Source organism: Cherax quadricarinatus, chromosome 77 (assembly GCF_038502225.1).
Source record: "Cherax quadricarinatus isolate ZL_2023a chromosome 77, ASM3850222v1, whole genome shotgun sequence".
Lineage (NCBI taxonomy): Eukaryota > Metazoa > Arthropoda > Malacostraca > Decapoda > Parastacidae > Cherax > Cherax quadricarinatus.
Window position 1 is genome coordinate 4,349,632 of NC_091368.1, and position 24,090 is coordinate 4,373,721.

General features: G+C 46.2%; 1 protein-coding gene across 4 annotated transcripts in view; it reads left to right on the top strand.

Annotated features, from left to right (window-relative positions):
* Positions 1–24,090, top strand: part of LOC128701937 (lysosomal acid glucosylceramidase) — a 28,228-nt gene that overhangs the window by 779 nt on the left and 3,359 nt on the right. For 2 of the 4 annotated variants that reach the window (XM_070101446.1, XM_053795905.2), the window contains 7 exons: positions 11,695–11,752; positions 16,544–16,750; positions 17,485–17,626; positions 17,910–18,063; positions 19,868–20,028; positions 20,885–21,122; positions 23,769–23,913. In XM_070101446.1, coding sequence (XP_069957547.1) covers positions 11,695–11,752; positions 16,544–16,750; positions 17,485–17,626; positions 17,910–18,063; positions 19,868–20,028; positions 20,885–21,122; positions 23,769–23,913 — 1,105 coding nt within the window. Of the gene's footprint in view, positions 1–11,266; positions 11,290–11,694; positions 11,753–16,543; positions 16,751–17,484; positions 17,627–17,909; positions 18,064–19,867; positions 20,029–20,884; positions 21,123–23,768; positions 23,914–24,090 lie in introns of those variants that run through there. The other 2 variants (XM_053795906.2, XM_070101447.1) reach the window with 2 other exon arrangements.

Genomic DNA, 24,090 nt, shown 5'->3' on the forward strand with positions numbered 1-24,090 from the left:
AAACTGTCCCTCATCCCCTAAGCATTATATCCCATGCACCTATGTTAAGCAAGATTTCATTTAAAACAGTACAGAACAGTTAATAAATAAAATACAAGACCTATCCGGCAACTGATGTGATAACCTTCCATCGCCTAATGAACCACACACAACTCCGTGTGGCTTCCAACACCCCCCCCCTTTTACCCCCCTATTCTAAATCAAACTGGTTTACCACAGCTCACGGACATATTGACATATATACATTAATATAACAGTTGTCATGCTTGTCCACAAAGTGTATTAAACGACCACAAGACTGCCTTAACAGTGTACTAACAAGAGTCATGGTTTAGATATATATCACAACAAACATTACATTGCTACAACATAAAAGGCATGTAGCACACATAAGTATTTCACTACAGGAAAGACACCTATCCTAAAAATTATCACCAACACAAACGTGTTTGAAGCCTCAACCCCCCCTTGCATGCCCCCCCCCTTGCATGTCCCACCCAAACCTATTCACAACCAAACATACAAATTATACAGTAAAGAAAAAGAATACAACATCGTAACACATTGATACAGTACATGTATATACACAACCCATTTCACAGATATCCTCAAGTAATTAGTGCATACAAGTAATCTTGTAATCAAGTAATCTTGTGCATACAAGAGGCCTCATAACAGCAGGTACTGCACAAGTAACACTACCAGTGTTTTTATACATTGTGTATGCATAGGTATAAAATACATACCCATACTTGACATAGAACATAAGAATGCTCCTCAAACCTCCACCATACAGACCCCACCCACTATCATACAACATATAGTCCAAGATTCATACACACAGCAGCAGCATACGCCACCTCAACCGCACCAGCGTACCTTAGGCGCACACAGGCGCAGGCAGCAACACCTCTAACCAGAACCTAACACTACTCACATTCCACAATTTGCAGACACATCTGAACAGCACATATCAAGCCACTTTCTTCCTAACACTGGGCACATGCCCCTCTCTCAAGGAGCACGCTATCTGGTGCCCCCAGACACACACGCCATTAACCGTCGCTGCCATCAAGCAGCAGACCTCATCACACCTTCCACGACTATTCCCGCCCCTGTCTAAACCCCCCCCTCACACCTGGCTAAGGTTTCCTCCCGCGCTGCCCCACTTGTACTTTTGCATGCCCACTTGGGCCCCGGGGGCCACGTTTGCCATGCTCTCCACGCACGACACCCGTGCCACCTGGCACCACCTGCTGTCGCTGCTCACCTCCACTAGCACACCGCCCCCCCCCCCATCTACCGATGCTTTCTTCCCTGTTCGTTGAGCCGGCGTCAGGACGTCGTCAGAGTCCGACATTGCTGCAGCCCTCTTCCTCGTCCCAGCGTCCTCCTCCATGTTTGTGACCGGATCGTCCACACGATGTACCTCCACCACCACCTTCGTCTCTGCCTTCTGACGAGGGGTCACCACGTCCCCGCCAGCCCCACCAGCACCAACAACCACCTCCTGCTGCTGCTCGACTGCCACAGACACGATCTCCGGACTGGCTGTCGTCACAGCCGGGGAGACCACATCCGTAGATGAGAACATGGTATGCAAAACAGACGCTATTGTCGCATCTAAATCCTCCACTTCCACCGTCACCTGGTCTTCCCCAGAAGCCTGCTGTACACCGGCGATGCAGGTGACTCGAGAGACGACAGCTCCAGATTCGACACCACCACTGGCTCCTCAATCTCCTCACTCCAAAGCCGACCGTGGCCACCATCTCCTTTTCGTCCACGTATGGGAGCCTCCTGCCCATCGTCATTCGTTGAGCCACCGGCTGGCCTTCTGGCCTGCCTGCGCTGCCCACACTCTGCTGCCATATGATCAAATTCACCGCAGAGGTGACACGTCCGTCGTTGACCAGCATAAGACACCATGACCTGTGTGCGGAAGTCATCAAGGTACACATACGATGGTATGGCCTGGCGTAGAGACATCTTAAGGGTAAACGAACCGTCTGGGAGACCAACATACGCCCCAGCCACCCGCATGCCTTGTTTAGCCATGTGTATCACTCCGTATCTTCTGAAAACACTGCGGAGATCCGTTGCATCGGCCTCGAAGGGCACATTGCGCAGTTTCACCCATGTATATTGTCGAGAGACATCCACCATACGCACATGCACGTCAGGGGACACATCTACGCAGAGATCTTGGAATTGCTCAACCAGCTGCTCATACACTGGCTCGTAGAGTAGTTTTACAAATATCCGGTATGCGCCATTTAATGCCACACCGTACAAATCCTTGTCCGCAGTACCATAAGTGTCACGGATAATCTTAGGTAGCAAAACTTGTTCATTCTCAGGCGTAATCGCCCCTCGAACAAGCTGTATACCAACGGTATTCACCCGCCTCCTCACGCTGAATACCATGACGTCACTGGATAGCTTGCTAGACTGTCAATTAAAGTATTCTTGACTGGTGGTGTACAGGTGACATGCAGCCTTAACCGTTTTAAAACCCAGTACAGCCAGCCTGTAATATTAAAGTTTGAAGCCTGTCTACTACACGAGGGTCATTAAGGCTGGTTGGTTGGTTAATGGGGTTTAAAGTCTATCTACTACACGAGGGTCATTAAGGAGCCTTGCGATTTGCGTTTAGTGTTAGTGCACGTGTAGCATTCTCTGTTCGTCTGTTGGTGTGAGCAGACGTACGCCTGCTGCCCTCTCTCGGCGATTGGAAGACTTCCTGTTTTTTCCAATATGGCTCAGAGTGTAAGGAGGAGGGTAAATACTGTGGGTATCCAGCTGGTTCGCGGGGCAATTTCACCGCAAGCTGCTCCTGTGCTGTTGCCATTAATCATCCGGGATACGTATGGTATTCAGGATGAAGAATTGTATGGTGTAGCACTTAATGGTGCATACAGGGTGTTTAAGTTGTTAAACACCGGCGTCTACGAGCGGCTGGTAGAGAAATACCAGGATGTTCGAGTGGACGTCAATTCTATGGTGAGTGTCCGCCTTCATGACGTCTCCAGGCACTATACATGGGTTAGAGTGTGAAATGTACCGTTTGAGGCTGATGAAACAGACATACGCAATGTTTTTAAGGACTACGGGACCGTTCACCTGGCACAGTCCGGCAAGTGGGTGGAAGGTGCATACGTGGGATACCCAGAGGGCACGTTTTCACTTAAAATGACGATACGGCACCCCATACCGTCATATGTTATATTGGAGGCCTTCAGGACTCAGCTCATGGTTTCCTATGCTGGGCAACGCAGGACATGCAGGCGTTGTGGTGGTTATGATCACATTGCTGCATACTGTGAACAACAGACTCGACTCCATGGCGTTGAATGTACTGCTGCAGGGGAACCTGGGCAAGTTGGACGGCCTCTAGAGATACAAGAAGGACGTGGGCCTGGTCGTCTGTGGAGTGAGGAGGTGGAGGAGGCAGAGGCAGTGGCGGGTGCAGACCTGACGGCCCCTGTGGGACCCATTTTGCCTGATGGTGGGGGACGGCATGGTTCAGCGGAGGAAGCCATTGACGAGGTCCTGGAGAATGTGCTCACCTCACTGTTTCCCCAGTCCGATGGGGAGGGCGAGTTGGTGACGAGGGCTGATGTGCGGAATGCTGCAGACCTGTGTGGACAGCAAACTGGGCCCATCGACTTGGTGGTGTCTCATGGGGCACTGTGCCCAGAGGGTGGGAAGGTCAGACATGTGGTGGAGGTGGAGGTTCACCATGAGGTGTCACAGGAGGTGAGGATGGGAACAGGTGGAGTCGCGCGCAAGCGTGAGGCTGTGACATCGGATTCAGATGATGTCCTGACTCCAGCACAGAGGACTGGCAAGGTGGTGGTGGTGGTCCCTCGGGGACTTTGGACCCGGAGATGGACCAGGGAGGGGTTAGGGCTGCCGGTAGGGACATGCATAAAGGAGGTCCGAAAGGACATGGTGGCGTTGTGAGGAAGGTGTCAAAGAGGGGGAAGAAACCACCGCTGGCCTAAGGTGTATGACAGTTAACATTAATGGTTTGTGCCAGGATGTGAAGCGTGCGTGGTTTGCTAGTTTCTTGTGCCGGCATAGAGTGGATGTTGTATTTGTGCAAGAGCACAATATCAAGGTGGGGCGTGTATTGGAGGTGAATGGTTATAGGGCTTTTGTGTTGCAGACGGGACGCTTGAAGGGAGGGGTGGGAGTCCTACTCCGGGAGGCGAGCCCATTTGTGGTTAGTAGAAGTGAAGGGGAGGCGAGGGGCGTATTATCAGAGTGGATGGATGGTGGATGGGCGAGTGAGTGGCGTTAGTGTGTGTGTACACACCCGCAGAGAGTGATGCACGTCTGAAAGCGGATTTTGTGAGGGATGAGCTCGTTTATTTTTCCATTCTTTACCACCTGTTGCTATTGTGGGAGGGGATTGGAATTGTGTTATTCGCAGGGCAGACGTCGAGCCGCGTGGGGCAGGGAATTTTTCCACTATCCTAGGTGATCTTCTGAGAGATGTGTGTCTACGTGACGTATTTGGGGGTGGGGCTTGGGAGGTGGAGCACACTTTCGTTAGACGAGGATATGCGGCGAGGCTAGATCGGGTGTACATCACAAAGCGGGTTAGAGTGGAGTCCTTGCATACGGTGGAGGTGGAATATTCAGATCACAGGGCAGTCGTGGTAGACCTGGGGTGGGATGGGCTGGCCAGGAGGTGGAAGAGTTATTGGAAACTAAACACGAGGATTCTGAGTGATGAGGAGGGGCAGGGAGGATTTGAGACGTTGTGGGCTGAGCTCAGTGAGGAACGGTGGGGCATAGAGGATTTACTGGGGTGGTGGGATGGGGTAGCTAAGGCACGAATACGTAAGTTTTATGTGAGGGAGGGGAAACGCATGATGCAACAATTGTATGGGCTCCTTCAGTACCTAGAGGGTAGGTTGAGGGATTGCTATGGGAGAGGTGGACACGGGGGAGTATATCCTGTAGAGGAGATAGAAACATTGAAGGGAAGGATTCGTGAGCTGCAAAATGAACGGTTTAATGCAGTGCGTGTGCAGGGGGGGTCGAGGAGGTGTTATGGGGCGATCGACCATCGGCGTGTGTTTTACGAGGTCAGCAGTGACGTCGGACGGCCACAGAGGTTGGTAGGTTAATCGTTCACTCTGAAGTGGGGGATTATCGTGAGGGGCAAGTGTTGAGGACGACTGAGGGAATGAGTGGTTATGCGGATGCATGGTATGAGCAGTATTTGGGATGTAGTGCAGTGGGAGGTGCAGCATTGCATAGTGTCTGTGAGCTAGTGCCATGTTCATTGGGGTGTAGTGATCAAGTAGTGCTGGGTGGGAAGATAGATGAGGGCGAGATTTGGCGGGCATTAGTGAGTATGCATACAGGAAAGGCTCCCGGGATTGATGGATTACCCTGTGAATTTTACCTGCAGAATTGGAAGTTAATGTGTGGATTCCTGGTGGAGTTGATGAATATCATGAAGGAGAATGGGGTGTTGGGGGAGTTGCAAGCCACAGCAGTGGTTGTTCTGGTCCCAAAGGGAGAGGTCCAGAATACCCTCAAGGATTATCAGGCGATATCTTTACTTTGTGCGGATTACAAATTGTTTGCAAAAATACTGGGAAATCGCCTGAAATGTGTCGTGGGGCGTGTCGTATCTGGAGGGCAATATGGGTTGCCTGGCAGATCTATGGTCGAGGGTCACGGACGTCTTAAGGGGTTTGTAGAGGACTTGGGGGGGAAAAGGTGGGGGCTTACTTGCTTTGGATTGGCAGGGAGCTTATGATCGTGTGGAACGGGAGGCGTTGCGGCAGATCCTTCTAAAGCAGGGATTTGGGGAAGAGGTTGTGGAATGGGTGGAGACATTGTATTGAGGGGCGTGGGTGCATGTGCAAATTAATGGTCGCATAGGGGAAGCAGTGTGTATGGGGCGGGGTCTCAGGCAAGGATGTCCACTATCTCAAATCCTGTTTGCCTGTGTTCAAGACCCTTTTTACAGACTCATTGAGGCACGTATCTGTGGGGGCGTGGTGACAGGGGAGGTGGGGTGTGGGCCGGGGATTGTAGGATACGTCGACGACACGACAGTACTTGTACGGGAGGGGAATAGTTTGAGAGAGGTGGGAGAGGTCATTCGTATGTTTGGGAAGGCTACGGGGATGAGGGTTAATGTGGAGAAATCTTGCTTCTTAAAGTTGGGAAATTGGAACTGGCAGGGGCATTGGGATGCTGGTGTGGAGTGGAGGGTGGTGGATAGCTTAAAGATATGTGGAATCGTGTTTATGGAGAATCAAGTGCGGTCGAGAGAGGTGAACTCAGAGCGTATTGTGGAATGGGTGCAGCATAGATTGGGGAGTTTGCGCCCGTATCATTTGACATTGTTGCAGAGGGCCATCGTTGTAAACACGTTACTATACAGTAAGGTTTGTCATGTGGTGGCAGTTTACCCCTTAACGGGGCAAGGAATCACGAGAATTTTAAAGCAGGTGTTTAGGTTTATATGGGGTTCTGGGTGTGATTGGCTGAGGGAGGTGGTAATGCTGCCGGTACATCAGGGGGGGTTAAGGTTATTGGATCTATGGCGTTGGGTAAAATGTGTTTTATTACGAAGGGAATATGTACGGGTTGGGTGTGGGGGGGTTAAAGCTTCTGTATGAGGGAGTGCAGAGGTGGTATGTGGGTGCAGAGTTGAGGGAATGTGAGGAGGTTCTGCGTACCCTCATGGTCCTACGGGAGCCTGGTAAGATTCGCATAGGGGTTTTGGCGAGAGTAATTGGGAGCCGGGTGGTGGTGCCGGTGGAGGGAATATACCCCATGTATGGATGGGGAGATATTTGGTGTCGTTTTCGTAAGTTGAAGCTCAGACCTCGGGTGCGGGAGGTTATGTTCCGTTTCCTGCATGGCATTTTGCCATCAGGAGCGGTCCTGCGGGGGGTGAGGCGAATAGTAGAGGAGAGTGGGTGTGAAGTGTGTGGTGGCGAGGATACGGCATATCATGCGGTGTACTTTTGCGAATGTTTGGGGAATGTTAGGGATTGGATGAGTAGGATTGTCAGGCTAGTGGGAGGGGGGCATACCGGTGTTGAGGGCGCTCGTTTTGGATGTGGGAGGGGTGCCAGGGAGTACACAACGTGCATTGGCATATTTAATGGTAGATTTCGTGTACGTGTCGTGGGGTATGCGTGGGAATGGGGATTGGGTGGGGAGGAAACGGGTACTGGCAACTACCTTTTATAGGACGGTTTGCAGGAACAGGGAAATATGTGGATCGCGGTGGGAGGGAGCCTTCCCCGTAGGTTATCGTAGTTTAACTATTGGGATCTTACTCGCTTCGTAGTGGGGGGGGGTGGTTGTCATGGCTGGAGCAAGGATTGAGAATGTCATCCGGGGTTTCAATGGGCTCGCCGTCGGGAGTGTGTGTGTGTGTGTGTACTCACCTATTTGTACTCACCTATTTGTGGTTGCAGGGGTCGAGTCTTAGCTCCTGGCCCCGCCTCTTCACCGGTTGCTACTGGGCCCTCTCTCTCCCCGCTCCATGAGCTTTATCAAACCTCGTCTTAAAACTGTGTATGGTTCCTGCCTCCACTACGTCATTTTCTAGGCTATTCCACTGCCTTACAACTCTATGACTGAAGAAATACTTCCTACTATCTCTCTGACTCATTTGTGTCTTCAACTTCCAATTGTGGCCTCTTGTTTCTGTGTCCCCTCCCTGGAACATCCTGTCTTTGTCCACCTTGTCTATTCCACACAGTATTTTATATGTCGTTATCATGTCTCCCCTGACCCTCCTGTCCTCCAGTGTCGTCAGGCCGATTTCCCTTAATCTTTCTTCATAGGACATTCCCCTTAGCTCTGGAACTAACCTTGTCGCAAACCTTTGTACTTTCTCTAGTTTCTTGACGTGCTTTATCAAGTGCGGGTTCCAAACAGGTGCTGCATACTCCAGTATGGGCCTGACATACACGGTGTACAGTGTCTTGAATGATTCCTTACTAAGGTATCGGAATGCTGTTCTCAGGTTTGCCAGGCGCCCATATGCTGCAGCAGTTATCTGATTGATGTGTGCTTCCGGAGACATGCTCGGTGTTATACTCACCCCAAGATCTTTCTCCTTGAGTGAGGTTTGCAGTCTTTGGCCACCTAGCCTATACTCTGTCTGTGGTCTTCTGTGCCCTTCCCCTATCTTCATGACTTTGCATTTGGCAGGATTAAATTCGAGAAGCCATTTGCTGGACCAGGTGTCCAGTCTGTCCAGGTCTCTTTGAAGTCCTGCCTGGTCCTCATCAGATTTAATTCTCCTCATTAACTTCACATCATCTGCAAACAGGGACACTTCTGAGTCTAACCCTTCCATCATGTCGTTCACATATACCAAAAATAGCACTGGTCCTAGGACCGACCCCTGTGGGACCCCGCTCGTCACAGGTGCCCACTGTGATACATCATTACGTACCATGACTCGTTGTTGCCTCCCTGTCAGGTATTCTCTGATCCATTGCAGTGCCCTTCCTGTTATATGCGCCTGATGCTCTAGCTTCTGCACTAATCTCTTGTGAGGAACTGTGTCAAAAGCCTTCTTGCAGTCCAAGAAGATGCAATCAACCCACCCCTCTCTCTCTTGTCTTACTTCTGTTATTTTATCATAAAACTCCAGAAGGTTTGTGACACAAGATTTGCCTTCCGTGAATCCGTGCTGGTTGGCATTTATACTCTTGTTCCGTTCCAGGTGCTCCACCACTCTCCTCTTGATAATCTTCTCCATAATTTTGCATACTATACACGTCAATGACACAGGTCTGTAGTTTAGTGCCTCTTTTCTGTCTCCTTTTTTAAAAATGGGAACTACATTTGACGTCTTCCATACCTCAGGTAGTTGCCCAGTTTCCAGGGACGTGTTGAAGATTGTGGTAAGTGGCACGCACAACATATCTGCTCCCTCTCTAAGGACCCACGGGGAGATGTTGTCCGGTCCCATTGCCTTTGAGGTATCGATGTCCCTTAGCAGTAGTGTGTGTGTGTGGTGTGGTGTGGGTGTATGGCTTAGATGGAAACGAGGGAAGGTTCAGTGTGGTTAGAAGGTGTTAGGAGGTACGTGTGATGCTAGCTGGATTAAGTGTGTGATCCAGTTTGATAGTGGAGAATTTAGGTTCATATCTTTGCGTGCGTGTCCCATGGGATGACTGTATTACCCTCTGTGTATATAACGCCTTGCTATGCTTGGTCACTTATCATCACATCTCTGTCAGAGGGTTGAGGTATATATTATTGTTTAGAGGTATTGTATGCATGTATGCAGTAAGAATGCTTGAGTGTGGTTTGTTGTGATTGAGATACTGTTGTGATGTGACAGGCTTATATGCTCATGTACAGCTGGGAGACTGAGTGACAGGGAACTGTATGCTGCCGAGAGACAGTGGTGGTTGCCTAAATGAGGGAGAAGAGGGGGGGGGTAATAGAATGTTTTGCTATAGGAGACAGCATTGAACTTTGCCCTATTAAGGGCTCATCTCTGAATGGAGGTTAATGAGATAGGATAATATACACATATACGGATTACGGGGTTATTTTTCAAACTGTTCATACTGTGTACCTTGTGTGTAGTGAGAGGAGGCATGTATCAATTTATTGTTTAATGTCACTTTGTTTTATGTAAACATTTATATATGTTTGGTTTTGGTACATTTTAAGTGTATATTAATTTAGGTCACAACCCTGGCACTGTTTTTGTTAAGTGCTATGTTCTTGATGCAAGTTTTTCATGTGTGGTTTACAGTTACATATACAGAGTTTATACATGCAAGTTTTGTAGCATTTTTTGTTACGTATATTCAGGTGTGGGTAGTAAATCGTTTAGTTACAAGGATGGTGTATTTCTTATATATAGCTTCATGTTTAGTGATTTCAGTCAATCATATATAATTACATGTATATTGTATACCTGTGCTCTAAAACATACAAAATTAGGGGATGAATAGCTACGGAATGTTTAGGTGCATAAAATGCTAATATTACAATGTACAGTAAGAGGCCAAATCATTAGTTTATATATAAAAACTTTTGTATATACAGTTTCATACAAGATATGAATACAAATGTCAGTTTTTGGCTAGTGGCCATTTTATTATGTATGTTCAGAGGCAGGTTGTCATCCGTTAGTTATAAAGATGTTTTCTTATAAATGGTTTCATATATTGTGACTCCGTCAATGTGTGATATGCATGTATATTGTATATTTTAAATAAGTAAAAAAAAAAAAGTGTACGTGAATGCACTCGTGTACGTGTTGTGTACGCGAATGCACTCATGAAAGCGTTCGAATCTTGATTTACTGCGACTGTTCTCGACAGACTTCGTACCCGCGTTCGTTTGTATTTCCTACGTTGTTCACTTTCTGTTCCAAGTATTATTTCAGAAGTTCACTTCAAAAGAACCTCCCACTGAGCTCACCTTCGCGATCTCATTTCAGGAGCTCACTTCAGGAACTTCAATAGTTCAATGAAATGAGGGCGCTCACTGAACCCGCTCTCTCAGCCTGTGTTCATTCATAATTAATCTGAAATGTGAGAAGTTAGCCTATATAGACGGGAGAGGAATGTATGATATCATGCAGAGTTTGTTGAAGTCATTCTGAAGGATGATTATCATGTTTGGCGATGATCATACTTAGCATACTTTAGGGGGAGTGAGATCTGGGATCTACGGTAGGTGTGAGGCCCACACCATGTCTGGGACCCACGCCAGATCTGGGACCCACGCCAGGTCTGGGACCCACACCAGGTCTGGGACCCACACCAGGTCTGGAACCCACACCAGGTCTGGAACCCACACCAGGTCTGGAACCCACACCAGGTCTGGGACCCACACCAGGTCTGGGACCCTACACCAGATCTGGAACCCACACCCGGTCTGGGACCCTACACCATGTCCGGAACTCACACCAGATCCGGAACCCACACCAGGTCTGGAACCCACACCAGGTCTGGAACCCACACCAGGCCTGGGACCCACACCAGGTCTGGAACCCACACCAGGTCTGGAACCCACACCAGGTCTGGAACCCACACCAGGTCTGGAACCCACACCAGATATGGAACCCACACCAGGTCTGGAACCCACACCAAATTCGGGACGCACACCAGATCTGGAACCCACATCAGGTCTGTGACCCACTGCTGAGAAGTTGCTCACTTGGCTAGAAACAGTATGGGAAGAGACAGGTGATTCGACCCACTGATAAGTCAGCATACCAAAACAACTACACTCACAGCCTCACTCAAGAATTACACAGTGGTATGTACACACGTCTCTCTGTAGCTGTGTACACGTACACACACACACACACATCTGTCTATACATGTGTACACATACACTCATTGTAAGAGTACTCTCAGTATGTACACTTGTCTTACACGACACGTACTCTATACACAAAGTGGAGTAAACTAAGTTATAGTGTCGACCTGTTACTGAACACGATGTTCACCACCACAGCACAAGACTGCATCACAACACCATCACACCTTCACTACACAAGCCTCCATCACAACACCATCACACCTTCACTATACAAGCCTCCATCACAACACCATCACAACTTCACTATACAAGCCTCCATCACCATCACAACACCATCACACCATCATTACACATACATCTCAATCCTAATTGTATACACTAACATAATCTTCGTTACAGACCAGAATGATGACAGCTTCCAGCAGTGTTCCAGTGTTGCTGATTCTCTTCTGTTTCGGTACGTGTTGAACAGGTGTTAGACAAGGTCTAAACAGGTGTTAAGATAAGATAAGATAAGATTTCGTTCGGATTTTTAACCCCGGAGGGTTAGCCACCCAGGATAACCCAAGAAAGTCAGTGCGTCATCGAGGACTGTCTAACTTATTTCCATTGGGTCCTTAATCTTGTCCCCCAGTATGCGACCCACACCAGTCGACTAACACTCGGGTACCTATTTGCTGCTAGGTGAACAGGACAACAGGTGTAAGGAAACGTGTCGGAATGTTTCCACCCTCCGGGAATCGAACCCGGGCCCTCCGTGTGTGAAGCGGGAGCTTCAGACATGTGCTAAAGAAGTGTTAGACAGGTGCTAAACAGGTGTTAGACAGGGTCTAAACAAGTGTTAGACAGGTGCTAAACAGGTGTTAGACAGGGTCTAAACAAGTGTTAGACAGGTGCTAAACAGGTGTTAGACAGGGTCTAAATAAGTGTTAGACAGGTGCTAAACAGGTGTTAGACAGGGTCTAAACAAGTGTTAGGTGCTAAACAGGTGTTAGACAGGGTCTAAACAAGTGTTAGACAGGTGCTAAACAGGTGTTAGACAGGGTCTAAATAAGTGTTAGACAGGTGATAAACAGGTGTTAGACAGGGTCTAAATAAGTGTTAGACAGGTGCTAAACAGGTGTTAGGGTCTAAATAAGTGTTAGGTGCTAAACAGGTGTTAGACAGGGTCTAAATAAGTGTTAGACAGGTGCTAAACAGGTGTTACACAGGTGCTAAGCAGTCTCAATGCAAGTATTAAACAGATATTTGCAAGATACAGGTGTTGAAAGGGTATTTACAGAAAGTTACATACAGTTGTTTAACTCTTACACGTAGTGATCAGGTTAATAAATTAGACACATGTGCAACACTTGGGTATCTTTACTGAGGAAACGTTTCGCCACACAGTGGCTTCATCAGTCCACACAAAGGAGAAACGGGAAGAACAGGAGGAGTTGGAGGTGACCAGTCCCTCAGCCTTGAGTCGAGAAGTCGTAAGTGCTAACACATTTGCCCACTGGACAAGTGTGTTACCACCTACGACTGCTGCACCTCACCTGTCTACAGTATATAAGCCACTTCTTCGCACATATACTGTGTTCTTTTCAAGATTGATGGACTGATTACATCGACTCAAGGCTGAGGGACTGATTACCTCAAACTAATCCTGTTTATCCAGTTTCTCCTTTGTATGGACTGATGAAGCCACTGTGTGGGGAAACGTTTCCTCATTACAGATACCCAAGTGTTGCACATGTGTCTGATTTATCAACTTGTCGGTTCTCTGAACCATTAATCTACATTAGTGATCAGGTGTTGACCAGATTTACGAATTGGTAGCAGTCTTATAAGTTACAAGTGTCAATTATATGTTGCAGGTGTTTTAAAACACGTTTAAAACGTGTTCTAGACCATGCTTGATAATTTTGCAATAATAATCATGTTAATAATAATAATAATAATAATAATAATAATAATAATAATAATAATAATAATAATAATGGCATGGATCAGCAAACAGTACTCAGAATGACAACAAAATATTCCTGTGAGCCACAAGCAATTTCATGCGGGCATTAAGAGTGCCAAATGACTAGTGCCACCAGCACTATAGTGCCAGTACCCACACCTCTCTCACCAGGGTATCCTTGGCAGTATCCCCTGGCTACGATGCTCCACTATTTACACAGGTACATTAATCGTAATTGCCGTGATTGGAGGTAATCCTCACCTGTGTTGCCTTTGTATAGGAGAGGTGGAGTTTGTGTGTTGGTGGTGCCATGTGTGAGTGGTGCCATGTGTGGGTGGTGCCATGTGTGGGTGGTGCCATGTGTTGGTGCCATGTGTGGGTGGTGCCATGTGTTGGTGCCATGTGTGGGTGGTGCCATGTGTTGGTGCCATGTGTGGGTAGTGCCATGTGTTGTTGGTGCCATGTGTGGGTGGTGCCATGTGTTGGTGCCGTGTGTGGGTGGTGCCATGTGTGGGTGGTGCCATGTGTGGGTGGTGCCATGTGTGGGTGGTGCCATGTGCGGGTGGTGCCATGTGTTGGTGCCATGTGTGGGTGGTGCCATGTGTTGGTGCCGTGTGTGGGTGGTGCCATGTGTGGGTGGTGCCATGTGTTGTTGGTGCCATGTGTAGGTGGTGCCATGTGTGGGTGGTGCCATGTGTGGGTGGTGCCAGGTGTGGGTGGGATGCATGGTAATGGGTCTTATGTTGTAGGAAATGGGAAGAGGGGTGTTTGTGATCACCCATTGTGGAGAGAGGGAGCAGGTGTGTGTGTGTGTGTGTGTGTGTGTGTGTGTGTGTGTGTGTGTGTGTGTGTGTGTGTGTGTGCTCACCTAGTTGTGGTTGCGGGGGTCGATTCACAGCTCCTGGACCCGTGTATGTGTGTGAGCATTTTTCTTGAAGTTAATATTAAATTTTTATATAATAATAATAATAATAATTATAATATGCAACAACAAGAACTATTACTACTATTACAATTAGTATTGTAATTACAATTACTATTGCTACAACCAATACTACTATTACTTCTACAACAACTACTCTTATCACAACTACTACTATTACTACAACAATAGTTCTGGTCTCCATATTACAGAATGGACATAAATTCGTTAGAAAACATTCAGCGTAGAATGACTAAATTAAGACTTACCATTAGAAATCTTCCGCAAGAAGAAATGTTGAAGACTCTTAAATTACATCCACTTGTTAGACGAAGCATGAGGGAGACCTGATCGAGGTGTATAAGTGGAAGATGGGTATTAATAAAGGGGATATTAATAAGGCCTTGAGGATGTCTCTCCAAGAGAGAACCCGCAGTAATGGATTCAAATCAGATAGGTTTAGATTTAGATAGGATTTAGGAAAGTATTGGTTTGGAAGTAGAGTAGTTGATGAGTGGAAAAGTCTGCCTAGTTGGGTTACTGAAGCTAAAACCTTGGGTAGTTTCAAATATATATATATATATATATATATATATATATATATATATATATATATATATATATATATATATATATATATATATATATATATATATATATATATATATATATATATATAAGAGGTTTTAGTGGCATTTATGGATTTGTAAAAGGCGTATGACAGGGTGGATAGGGGGGCAATGTGGCAGATGTTGCAGGTGTATGGTGTAGGAGGTAGGTTACTGAAAGCAGTGAAGAGTTTTTACGAGGATAGTGAGGCTCAAGTTAGAGTATGTAGGAAAGAGGGAAATTATTTCCCAGTAAAAGTAGGCCTTAGACAAGGATGTGTGATGTCACCGTGGTTGTTTAATATATTTATAGATGGGGTTGTAAGAGAAGTAAATGCGAGGGTCTTGGCAAGAGGCGTGGAGTTAAAAGATAAAGAATCACACATAAAGTGGGAGTTGTCACAGTTGCTCTTTGTTGATGACACTGTGCTCTTGGGAGATTCTGAAGAGAAGTTGCAGAGATTGGTGGATGAATTTGGTAGGGTGTGCAAAAGAAGAAAATTAAAAGTGAATACAGGAAAGAGTAAGGTTATGAGGATAAAAAGATTAGGTGATGAAAGATTGAATATCAGATTGGAGGGAGAGAGTATGGAGGAGGTGAATGTATTCAAATATTTGGGAGTGGACGTGTCAGCGGATGGGTCTGTGAAAGATGAGGTGAATCATAGAATTGATGAGGGGAAAAGGGTGAGTGGTGCACTTAGGAGTCTGTGGAGACAAAGAACTTTGTCCTTGGAGGCAAAGAGGGGAATGTATGAGAGTATAGTTTTACCAACGCTCTTATATGGGTGTGAAGTATGGGTGATGAATGTTGCAGCGAGGAGAAGGCTGGAGGCAGTGGAGATGTCATGTCTGAGGGCAATGTGTGGTGTGAATATTATGCAGAGAATTCGTAGTTTGGAAGTTAGGAGGAGGTGCGGGATTACCAAAACTGTTGTCCAGAGGGCTGAGGAAGGGTTGTTGAGGTAGTTCGGACATGTAGAGAGAATGGAGCGAAACAGAGTGACTTCAAGAGTGTATCAGTCTGTAGTGGAAGGAAGACGGGGTAGGGGCCGGCCTAGGAAAGGTTGGAGGGAGGGGGTAAAGGAGGTTTTGTATGCGAGGGGCTTGGACTTCCAGCAGGCATGCGTGAGCGTGTTTGATAGGAGTGAATGGAGACAAATGGTTTTTAATACTTGACGTGCTGTTGGAGTGTGAGCAAAGTAACATTTATGAAGGGGTTCAGGGAAACCGGCAGGCCGGACTTGAGTCCTGGAGATGGGAAGTACAGTGCCTGCACTCTGAAGGAGGGGTGTTAATGTTGCAGTTTAAAAACTGTAGTGTAAAGCACCCTTCTGGCAAGACAGTGATGGAGTGAATGATGGTGAAAGTTTTTCTTTTTCGGGCCACCCTGCCTTGGTGGGAATCGGCCAGTGTGTTAATAGAAAAAAATAAAAAATATGTAATCATACACGAGAAGGGTTGGATTTAAGTGGGACTTGTACATAAGTAAATAGAATTATTAAAGCTTATTGCTTGGGTAACGTTAATTCTGTTAGAGGGTTAGATTGGTGAAGGAACTGCCTAGTGTGGGCCAACAGGCTTACTGCAGTGTTCCTCCTTTCTAATGTTCTTATGTTTTTACTACTACTACTACTACTACTACTACTACTACTACTACTACTACTACTACTACTACTACTACTACTACTCTACTACTACTACTACACCATCACTACTACTAAGTTTGTAGAACACAGTACCTAGCTTCTGCTACTGTTCCTCCAGCAGGAGTCTCCCTGGGTGATGAGCAGCTACCTTGCCTTCCTAGGCAATACGGTGGCACCTCCTTCGTGTGTGTGTGCAACGCCACCTACTGTGACACCCTTCCCACTCCTCAAGTTCCTCCAGAAGGCCAGTTCCTTGTCTACACCTCCGACTTGAGTGGCAGTAGGTTCAACAAGAGCCAGGGTGCCTTCAGCGCCTTCAGGAGTGGTGAGATCCCATTATTGATGTAGTTTGTTGGGTCGAAGGCTTCATTAGTTGGTTTAAAATTTATCTGCTACACGAGGGTCATTGAGTTTGGTTAAAGGGGTTTAGTCTATGTACTACACGAGGGTCATTAGAGATGGTTAATAGGGTTTAAAGTCTATTACACAGGGATAATTAAGGCTGGTTAATGGGGTTTAAAGTCTATCTACTACACGAGGGTCATTAATGCTGCATGTCACCTGTACACCACAAGAATGCTTAATACATAAAATACTGATTAACTACAGAATAAAGATACCTCCCAGAGAGGTATCTTTATTCCGAAACGGTTCGCCTACACAGTAGGAATCTTTAGTTGAATACAGAGGCGGCAGAAGACGTAATCTCTAGGGTGGTCAGTCCCTCAGCCTGGAGAAGAATTCAACTCCTTAGAGTCTTAGTTTAGCGCTGCTTTTTGATTATAATAATAATAATACAGTCTAAGTTGTTAGGTAAGACACATATGCAACAGTTAGGTATCGAAATAAAGATACCTAACTGTTGCATATGTGTCTTACCTAACAACCTGTCGGTATTTTATACCATTTTAATGTTCACAGTCTTAGTATCTGATTCCCTGGGCAGCACTGATATTGGGCTAGACCAATACTTTTCCTAGTAAGTTTAGGTTTGAGAAAGACCTGCCTAGTATGGGCCAGTAGGCCTGCTTCAGAGTTCCACCTTTCTTACGTTCTCAGGAGCGTCGAGGGAGGCGGTGGAGGTGGTGCTTGACACGAGGGTGAGGTACCAGACCATCCTAGGCTGGGGAGGAGCGTTTACTGACGCAGCCGCTGCGAACATCCTCAGTCTGTCTCAGCCAGCGCAGGACAACCTCCTCAGGTATCCTGTTTTGCTTATACAACAGGTTTTTTCAGTCGAGTACAGAGGCAACGGAAGCGGTAGAGATGTAGAGACGTTATAATCAGTCCCTCACCTTGTAGATGTAATTTTGAGGTGGTCAGTCCCTCAGCCTGAAGAAGTGTTTTAAAAGACTGAAGAAACCACTCGGGGCGAAACGTTCCTTATAATAAATGTCTTGAATTGTACATAAGTGTCCTTTTCCAACATGTTAACCATTTATTCAAATCCTCCTCCTCTTCCTTCTCTCTACCTCTTCCCACAGGTCGTACTTCTCGTCCTCTGGGCTGGAGTACAATATAGGTCGAGTTAACATGGGTGGTTGTGACTTCTCGTGGCGACCTTATACTTACGACGATGTTGAGGGAGACGTCGACCTACAGAGTTTTGCCCTTCAACCTGAAGACCTTCAGTACAAGGTACAGTAGTTTATATAGTCCTGCCTTGTATTACTACTACTACTACTGTTACTACTACTGTTACTACTACTACTGTTACTACTACTACTGTTACTACTACTGTTACTACTACTACTGTTACTACTACTACTGTTTGCTGCTGCTGCTGTTGCTGCACTGCTGTTGCTGCTGCTGTTGCTGCTTGCTGCTACTGTTGCTGCTGCTGCTGTTACTGCTGCTGCTGTGCTGCTACTGTTCCACTACTGCTGTTGCTACTGCTGTTGCTGCTGCTGTGCTGCTGCTGCTGCTGCTGTTACTGCTGCTGCTGCTTGCTACTGCTGTTACTACTGCTGTTGCTACTGCTGTTGCTACTGCTGCTTGCTGACTGCTGCTGTTGCTACTGCTGTTACTGCTGCTGTTGCTTGCTACTTGCTACTGTTGCTACTACTGTTCCACTTGCTGTTGCATACTACTGTTACTACTGTACTACTGCTACTACTACTGCACTGTACTGTCTGTTACTGCTGTACTACTACTGTTCTACTCTTACTGCTTCACTACTACTACTACTACTGCTTGACTACTGTTCTCTAGTTCTTCTACTACTACTACTACTACTACTACTATTTAAATGTAGTTCATGAAGGAAATTAATTTGCATTTATGTAAATCTCGTGATTTTGGCTTTAATAACAACTCTCTTCTTGCCGAATAAGGTAAGCGAAAATTTGTGTATGCAATAATTTCACAAAAATAATTCTGAATGTAACGAAAAAAATATATTTAACTGTGTTTGTTTATTATTAAATTATTGTAAACTTATCTAAAATATATTTAGTTGGGTTAGGCTAAATTAAATTGCGCTTGTTATAATAAGGTTAGGTAAGTTTTCTAAGGTTCTTTTGGTACAAAATTATTAATTTTTACATTAATATAAATGAAAAAAATATATCTTTAAAAGTATAAGAATTTTTTTTAGAAAGGACTTAATTTTAAATGAGTTCTTGATAACTGACCAATTTTACCTATTCGACACCTATTTTCCGACCAAAATAGGGCGATATGTAAAAACAAGAAATCATTTCATTATCTTTCACTCCATCACTGTCTTACCAGAGGCGCACCGATGCTCCTCCAGGAATGTAACATCATCATTCCTCCTTCAGAGTGCAGGCACTGTATTCCCCACCTCCAGGACTCAAGTCCGGTTAACCGGTTTTCCTGAATCCCTTCATAAACATTTCCTTGTTCACACTCCAACAGCACGTCAAATCATGAAGACCACTCGCCTCCACTCACTCCTATCTAATACGCTCACACACGCCTGTTGGATGTCGAAGCCTCTAGCTCATGAAACCCCCTCCCACCAATCTTTCCTAGGGCGACCCCCTACCCCCCCCTTCCTTCCACCCCACACTTATACGTTCTCCAAGTTATCTTATTTTGCTCTATCCTCTCTAAATGTCCAAACCACCTCAACAACCGGTCCTCAGCCCTCTGGATAATACTTTTAGTAACCCCCGTCCCCCTAAGTTCCAAGCTCCGAATTCTCAGGATAATATTTACACCACACGTTGCCCTTAGACAAGACATCACTGCTTCCAGCTTCCTCCTCGCTGCAACGTTTAAAACCCACGCTTCACACCCATACAACAGTGTTGCTACCACTATACCCTTATATGATGTCCCGCAGCTGGAGCTTTTGGTCATCTAACCGAGGCCTTCAGCTGGCTTACCACTCCACCCCTTTAAAAATTATAGTTACAGTTATAGCTTTTGGTTGTAATGATAATTATTGCATTATTTATATCTTTCTTTGTCTCAGATTCCCGTGATCAAGAGCGCGGCAGCAATGGCCGCCCGGCCACTGATACTGTTCGCCTCACCCTGGACAGCACCTCCCTGGATGAAGACCAACAATGATTACATTGGTTATGGTCAACTCCTGCCAGAGATGTATCAACCCTGGGCTGACTACTTCGTTAAGTATGTCTCCTGTTTGTTCTCCGTCTCTCTCTCTCTCTCTCTCTCTCTCTCTCTCTCTCTCTCTCTCTCTCTCTCTCTCTCTCTCTCTCTCTCTCTCTCTCTCTGCTTTCGTGCCTCTTCCCTCTACTTAACTTCATTCCACATGGATATAAATCACAATACCCTGGCTGTAACCCTCCACAAATAACTAGCAAGTCAAAGACCCCTTATGAGAAGTCTTCGCTTAAGACTTCTTTGTCAAGAGATCAGTGATACAGTACCAACAACTGGATGACTATGACACATGTGTATCATCACTGTCTGTGTCTTATTTCCTCACTTCTCGTTGCTGTGCTCAGTCTATCTTCATTGTTGTAATCCCTTTTCTATCTTCTGTTTCTATTTCCTTCCTTCTCGCTGCCATCTTCCCGTCTCCTTGGAGATGTTAACCTTGTTAATGAAATATAACCTTAATTTTTTAAATGGTGGAAGGGTAAGCCAGTGGAAGGCCTCCGTCAGATGACCAAAAGCTCCAGCTGTAGGTCATATGACTAAGACCAGGGTCAGGGAAACACTTGTCCTTTTTCCTACCTGGAGGGCATTCCGGGGATCAACGCCCCCGCGGCCCGGTCCATGACCAGGCCTCCCGGTGGATCAGGGCCTGATCAACCAGGCTGTTCCTGCTGGCTACACGTAGTCCGACGTAGGAACCACAACCCGGCTGATCTGGCACCGAATTTATGCATCTGTCCAGCTCCCTCTTGAAGGCAGCCAGGGGTCTATTGGTAATTTCCTTTATGCCTGATGCGAGGCTGTTGAACAGTCTTGGGCCCTTGACACTTACTGAGTTTTCTCTAACTTAAACAAACCTCTTCAGGTTCCTGGATAGCTACGCACTGGAGAACATTACGTTCTGGGGCGTAACGGCACAGAACGAGCCTTCGGACGGCTACATTCCATTCTTCAGCTTCAACTGCATGGGTTGGACACCAGCTCAGCAGACAGCGTGGGTTGGGGAACACCTGGGACCCACGCTGCGCGCCCATGGCTACCACGACCTCAAACTCATGATTCTGGATGACCAGCGGATCGAACTGCCGCTGTGGGCGGAGGAGGTGAGGTCAACCGCGAGGTCAAGTGTCAACACCAACAGTGGTGTAATTATGATAATAATAATGATAATAATAATAATAATAATAATAATAATAATAATAATAATATTATTATTATTAACAGTAAGACTACTACTACTACTACTAATAATAATAATAATTAAGGGGGATAACAAAGTCAGTCTGGTTGGGACCTCAGAGTCAAGACTCCTGGAATATTATATGCAAATTTACGGCAGACTTCCATTATTTGTTTGATGAGTTTGTCAAGCCTTGACTGGTTTTTCTTGGAGCCTTGACTGGTCTTTTTGGAGCCTTGACTGGTCTTTTTGGAGCCTTGACTGGTCTTTTTGGAGCTTTGATTAAGCTTTGTAGAGCTCCACTGGGCTCTTTAAAACGACTGTACTGTTTGAAGCCTCGTCTAGGCTTCAGGAACCTCCGCCTGGGCACTGTAAAGCCTGAAATGCTCTCTGTAAAGCCTCGTCTGGGTTTACAAAAGCCTTTTTTCTCGCGAAAGTAGTTTACCTGAGGCCCAAACAAAATTCGTGAATTTTCTCCAAGTTGGCGATGTATTTGACGAGTAGGCTGGCAGGTGTCTATGAATAATTATGGGAAATTTTGATTTTTGTATGATGAGAGAGAGAGAGAGAGAGAGAGAGAGAGAGAGAGAGAGAGAGAGAGAGAGAGAGAGAGAGAGAGAGAGAGAGAGAGAGAGAGAGAGAGAGATTTGACAAGACATGTGATATACGAATGTGTATTTATAAGAACATAAGAATGAACACTACACTAGGCCTACTGGCCCATACTAGGCAGGTTGTTCTCTAACCCAAATATTCCCACCCACCCACTATTAAAAAACCTTTCAGTCCGTGGCCCTAGCTCACTTCTAACATACAAGAATGATCTTGTATATCTGGGCATAAAAGGGAGGTGGGAGAGGCAGGCAGCAAGGTTTGTAAACGATGTCAGGTAACCCTTTGATGATATGCCTTTGATATACCTTTGATGAGTTCTGAGAGTTTTTTCTATTCCCGGAGCCCGGCCCAGGGCCAGGCTCGTCTGGTGTTTGGCTGGTCAACCAGGGTATTGCTTCTGGTAGAGATTACCTGACTCCCGTGCTGTCAGGTGGGTGGATCATATCTTGGTGTATAACCATGAACGACTGTGTTGTCGTTGTGCTGGGGTTTCCGGCTTTAGGTTGCATGGTGTGGGTGACGGCGATCAATGAGGCTTCCAGGAACCCTCGACCTCTGAAGTTCATTGGTGAGTTGTGATTGTTTTCAACTCATCAGATGAGTTGGGGTATAAAGACGTTATTTAAGTCGTCCCCGCATTTCACTACGCTCTCTAGATATATGCTCATCCAGCTCAACTTGAAAAAGCCTACTGCGTGGGCGAAACGTTGTCAATAAAGGCTTTGTTTTCATTTTGTCAGTATTTTACACGTTTCCCTCCTGCTTACGTCTTTCATGCTACAGGTGTCTCGATGTTCACTCAAGCGGACAGATAGATCCCTGTTAGTATTCCCTATATATTTCATCTTAGTGTCCACAGGGGCTGGTGTAGACACCTGCCCTGGCAGTCAAAGGTGTGTAACTACGCTACTTAATAAAGTGCTTGATGGAGCCTGTATCTATGGTGGCTACTGGAATGCTGCTTGTAGCAAGAAGCTGACTAGCGTTCTTGGCAACGCCCCCGTCTGGAAACACCAAGAACTGCTTAGTGTAGTGTTTCATCGGGGTTTTAATGAGAACAGCTTCAACCTAGATCCTGAGCTTAGACCCTGAGCTTAGACCTTGAGCTTAGACCTTGAACTCCAGGATGAATTAAGAGAGGGAACTGAAGACCTGTGTAAGCTAGGTTAGGTTAGTTTAGGTTAGTTTAGGTTAGTTTAGGTTAGGTTAGGTTAGGTTAGGTTAGGTTAGGTTAGGTTTGTCAGGAAACAAGACTTGTGTTACGTATGTGCACTCCTCTTTAAGAGAACAAAGATCTTCAATAAGAAATCGGCGACACCTCATTCACTGCGAGTGTTATGGTGCGTGCAGAAGTATTTGAGGATCCATAAGGGTGGGATTCCTATATACCTTGTAAAGAAAGTTGTTCCTGTCGGAATAGTTTGTCCTCTTTTCTCGAGTTTCAGTGTGAACTTTATAGATGACTCGACAAAGCTGGTCTCATTGTTGAGGTCCTGGGTACTGAGACGTCTGGGATGAAAGGTATCATAGCCAGGACACAGCTTTGGGAACCGTGGTGGTAAATATCTAGATCATCACATTCGGTTATAACCTGCCTGTCACACCTCACTATAGATATATATATATATATATATATATATATATATATATATATATATATATATATATATATATATATATATATATATATATATATATATGAGAGAGAGAGAGAGAGATCGCAGTCAGCAGGGTTCGAAGGCACGTCAGGGAGGCTGGCAAGGTTCCCCAAGTGACGCTCTAGAGTCTAGACCACTCGGCCGCAGACGCCTCAAGAGCTGGGCAGCCTGGTTTACCGCGGCAACCACCATCTACCTCCCCTCTCTCACTATTACCACTACCCACACAACCCCTCCCCTCATTTCCTACCCCAGTCTTACTGAATCAGCCTCACCTCCTCCTCCTCCTCCTACAGGTCTTGACAGACAGCATCGCTGGTCAGTATGTGGATGGTATTGCCGTCCACTGGTACTGGGACGCGATGTCCTCCGCTCATCGTCTCAACACAACTCATCATCTCTTCCCCGATGTCTTCATACTTGCCACCGAAGCTTGCGAAGGTAGGTTTAAAACCTATCTTCTGCACGAGGGTCACTAAGGCTGCACCTCACCCTAATAGGTAACACTCTCGCTTAACCCGCTGAGTGTCCGTGGTTCAATTCCTGGCACCGGTGGAAACACTGGGCGTGTTTCCTTACACCTGTTGTCTTGTTCACCTAGCAGTAGGTAGGTACCTG